General features: G+C 49.2%; 2 protein-coding genes across 5 annotated transcripts in view; one reads left to right on the top strand and one right to left on the bottom strand.

The window, feature by feature from the left end:
• Positions 1–4,608, bottom strand: part of WNT5B (wingless-type MMTV integration site family, member 5B) — a 77,436-nt gene that overhangs the window by 56,798 nt on the left and 16,030 nt on the right. The gene's annotated exons all lie outside the window — the stretch shown is intronic.
• The window catches only part of FBXL14 (F-box and leucine-rich repeat protein 14), a 30,372-nt gene continuing 25,770 nt past the window's right edge, over positions 7–4,608 (top strand). For 2 of the 4 annotated variants that reach the window (XM_011931017.1, XM_011931019.1), the window contains exon 1: positions 7–1,283. In XM_011931017.1, coding sequence (XP_011786407.1) covers positions 90–1,283 — 1,194 coding nt within the window. In that variant the 5' untranslated portion in view covers positions 7–89. The remainder of the gene's footprint in view (positions 1,284–4,608) is intronic. The other 2 variants (XM_011931018.1, XM_011931020.1) reach the window with 1 other exon arrangement.

The raw sequence follows: 4,608 nt of genomic DNA, 5'->3' as shown, positions 1-4,608 counted from the left end.
GGGGAGAAGCGCTCTCGTCGCCTGCCCGAGTCCGGAGCGGCGGGGCCCGCGCCTCCTCCCCCCAGCGCCGCGGAGGGGGGAGGAGGAAGATGGAGACCCACATCTCATGCCTGTTCCCGGAGCTGCTGGCCATGATCTTCGGCTACCTGGACGTCCGGGACAAGGGGCGCGCGGCGCAGGTGTGTACGGCCTGGCGGGACGCTGCCTACCACAAGTCGGTGTGGCGGGGGGTGGAGGCCAAGCTGCACCTGCGCCGGGCCAACCCGTCGCTGTTCCCCAGCCTGCAGGCCCGGGGTATCCGCCGGGTGCAGATCCTGAGCCTCCGCCGCAGCCTCAGCTACGTGATCCAGGGCATGGCCAACATCGAGAGCCTCAACCTCAGCGGCTGCTACAACCTCACCGACAACGGGCTGGGCCACGCGTTTGTGCAGGAGATCGGCTCCCTGCGCGCTCTCAACCTGAGCCTCTGCAAGCAGATCACTGACAGCAGCCTGGGCCGCATAGCCCAGTATCTTAAGGGCCTGGAGGTGCTGGAGCTGGGGGGTTGCAGCAACATCACCAACACTGGCCTTTTGCTCATCGCCTGGGGTCTGCAGCGCCTTAAGAGCCTTAACCTCCGCAGCTGCCGCCACCTCTCGGATGTGGGCATCGGGCACCTGGCCGGCATGACGCGCAGCGCTGCGGAGGGCTGCCTGGGCCTGGAGCAGCTCACGCTACAGGACTGCCAGAAGCTCACAGATCTTTCTCTAAAGCACATCTCCCGAGGGCTGACGGGCCTGAGGCTCCTCAACCTCAGCTTCTGTGGGGGCATCTCCGACGCTGGCCTCCTGCACCTGTCGCACATGGGCAGCCTGCGCAGCCTCAACCTGCGCTCCTGTGACAACATCAGTGACACGGGCATCATGCATCTGGCCATGGGCAGCCTGCGCCTCTCGGGGCTGGATGTGTCGTTTTGTGACAAGGTGGGAGACCAGAGTCTGGCTTACATAGCCCAGGGGCTGGATGGCCTCAAGTCTCTCTCCCTCTGCTCCTGCCACATCAGTGATGATGGCATCAACCGCATGGTGCGGCAGATGCACGGGCTGCGCACGCTCAACATTGGACAGTGTGTGCGCATCACGGACAAGGGCCTGGAGCTGATCGCTGAGCACCTGAGCCAGCTCACCGGCATAGACCTGTACGGCTGCACCCGAATCACCAAGCGCGGCCTGGAGCGCATCACGCAGCTGCCCTGCCTCAAGGTACTCAACCTGGGACTCTGGCAGATGACGGACAGTGAGAAGGTCAGGTGAGGGCGGCAGCATCAGCTCCCCTTGTCCCGCCCTGTTCATCCTCCCATCACCACCGCCCCCGCACACTCACACGCACACTTATGCACAGATCATTGCAGCGGATGAGATGGGGCTATGACAGAAGCCTCAGGCTCTTTTTCTCCTCCCTCCTCCAGCCCCCTCCCAGCTTCCAGCCCATTCTCTTTGCAGCTGGGGTTCCTACCCTACCCAACTCCCAGCTCCTTTTCCCCGCGGATGGAGAGATGGACTCTGCTGCTTACCCACCCACTCCCCTGCAGGGGGTGGAGGACTGATTCAGCTACTGTATCCCCACTGCTGTGACTGGAAATGGGGGTGGGGAGTGACTGTCTTTTCAACCCTGGGGAGTTGAGGAAAATGTCTGCCTTCACTTCAGCTTTCATTTGAATACTGTGATCTGGTTTTTATTTTCAAATGTATAAAAAGCAAACCCAGCTACAAAGGCCTTTTCACCCTTCTTCCACTTTGTAACTAATCCCAGTCTCTTCTCATCACTCCTCCTCTTACAGTACTCTGCTATTCACGCTCATTTCATTTTCTCAATCTTCTTTCCTTTTTAAAAATTTTTTTTGGAAAATATTTGAAATCATGGTCCTTTTTTTCTGCTGAATATATTCTATATATTATATATATATGTAAATTATATATATATACATATATATGTCTGGCTACCTCGTTTTAGTTTACTTGTTTTCTGAAGCCCTGGAATTCTACAAGAGAGAGATTTTGAGACTGAAACGTGTTTGTGCCTAGACTGGAAAGATGCCCTTGGGTCTGTCCGTCTTTCTGTGTCGGCGTCTTCCCAGCCTCCATCCGTCCAGTGTGCCCCACTTCCACATTCTGGCTGTAATTTCCTTTTTCTCCTTGTTCATTGGGATTTGAGGACCTGTTTCTAAATCTTGACTTAATTTATAGCACAAATATGTGGGAGCAATGAGAGTTGAACCGTTGTTTTTGTTTGAGATGCAGATTGTGTCTTGAAAATGATTATATATGCAAATTCTGCCCTACCCTCACCCTCTTCCAAGTTTCCCCCCAAAAAGGTCACACAGTGCGGCTTCCTGTGGGAAACAGGAGCAAAGCTGGCCTGCAAAGCCCCCGGGGCTGTGATGAAGCTCATGTCTTATCTCTGTCCTATTAACAAAATGGGAGTTTGTGGGTTTTAAAAAAATTCTGTTTCTAAATGGAGGAATAGATGACTTTCTTTATTTTGGTGGGGGTTGGGACTTGTGGCTTTAAAGAAATCACTTTCGAGTAGGATGTATATTTTTGTTGGATTTTTGTTGTTTATTTTTTTAGAATCCTCCACAGCAACATGCGAGACCATGGAGTTAAAGAAACCCAGAGACCTTTATCAATTAATTGTACTGTTTGTGAATTTGTATAAATAATAACAAAGATCCTCTTAAAACGTTTATATTCTTACAGTAAAAGGTTAAACTGATATTTATATAATAAAAGAGGAAATATGAAGTATGTTTTTGAAAAAAAAAAAACCAACAGCCTTGTATCTGCGAATTATTTTTAAGGCATTGTGTGCTTGGGTACATGCCAAGGTAGGAGGTGGTGTTTGTACCCTCAGAGGACGCAAGGTGGAGTTCGGTGCATCCTGTGGGGGCGTGAGTCAGCTCGTGGGCGAAATTTTATTCTGTATAAGGTTTACTACTGACATGTTTTATTTCTAGAAATGTGATTAGACTGGAGATTTATATAATTTTTGGCTTTAAACTGTCAACAACCTGGAAATTTAAAGAAATTGAACAAAATGAAACTTTTTAAAAAACCAGATTTGTATGTAAGTCACAGTTTCCCCGAGTGGCCAGTTTTTCTTTGGGTGAAAATGAGAAAATGACATCTAGGGGTGACGTTGAAAAGTGGATCACGATGTGGCCAAGAAAAGATGGATTTCTTTACCCTGCGAGTGGGTGTGGGGAGGATGTGAAGGTGGCAGGACTGAAGCCATTGTCCAGGAGAGTTAAAAGAGCGCTGTCCTTGCGTGCTGGCCGGCTCAGTCATGCGTGCTGAATCTCCCAGTGTGAGCGAGGGTCCCGGCGGAAAGGCGGAGGGCAGCTCAGGCCCTCTTTTTAACATTCCCCTCCAGGCCTGGCTGTAAGGAAGCACTTTCCTGGGGGATGGGGAGCTTGGCCAGGATTCTTGCACATTTGCATTTTAGCACTTCCAACAGCCGAGGCTGGCCACTGGATCCACTCCGTCAAGGCTTTTTAGACAGAAATCGGGGCAGATTAATGAAATACCAACAATTCCAGCAAAGAGTTCCCTTTGGTAGACAATAACAAAATAATCCGACACCTTGTGGTTTGACTGTGGAGACCTATATGTATGACTGCGCCGACGGGAGTGGCTCATACTCCTGGTTTCACATTGGTCTTGGTTGTTTCTGAGATTGTTAAAAAAGTACTGATCTCAGCAAGAGCTGATAAGAGTAGTATAAAACTTTCCTGGATCAACCCCTCTTTCCAGGAAGAGGGCTGGAACCCAGGTTCCTCCGGGGATAAGATTGTTTTGCAAAATGTCCAAGCTTTCTGCCTGAGCATATCACAAAAGCCGCATTGTTCCTTTTTGGAGAGTCATCACAATTGGGTCTAATTGAGCCTGACCCTAGATCCATCTTCTGTTTCTTTGGGGAAGGTGTGGATCTCTTTCTTCCCACTTAGGTTACAGTGCTTAATGCCTGGAAAAAAAAAATGTGTGAAGCCTATTAAGAAGTAGGAACTCTGAATGAGGGTCAGCTTTCTAATTTAGCATTTGACACAATTCCTGAAGGGTTACATGGCTGTGGGTTCTTAGTCTGTTTTTCTTCCAAGAGACTGCATGGCTATACAGATTCAATTGATAAAAATTTGAGCACCCAAGTCTTAGGTTCTGTATTCACATTCTTCATTTTAATACGCAGAATATTCCTACCACCTGTAACGTGAAGCACGTTCTTCTGTTTTGTCTCCTTTTTATGTTAAATGTCAAATATATGCTTGACTAAAGGTGGGCAAATTAATGTTTGAAAGTTAAGACCATGGGTCTAGCTATATCCTTATCCTGAATGAGGCATATTTAGTATAGCTGGAGCTGCTCTGGAAAAGATGATAAGCCACCTAAAGTGGTTAGTGAAGGTCAACTGCTAATCTCTCAGCCTTTTTGGATGGAAAGCAATTTTTTTTTTTTTTTTTTGAGATGGAGTCTTGCTCATCAACTAGGCTGGAGTGTGGTGGCACGATCTCGGCTCACTGCAAGCTCCGCCTCCCGGGTTCACGCCATTCTCCTGTCTCAGCCTCCCGAGTAG

Source organism: Colobus angolensis, unplaced genomic scaffold (assembly GCF_000951035.1).
Source record: "Colobus angolensis palliatus isolate OR3802 unplaced genomic scaffold, Cang.pa_1.0 Scaffold89, whole genome shotgun sequence".
Lineage (NCBI taxonomy): Eukaryota > Metazoa > Chordata > Mammalia > Primates > Cercopithecidae > Colobus > Colobus angolensis.
Note: the sequence above shows the minus strand (reverse complement) of the source record. Positions and strands in the feature narration are given on the sequence as shown.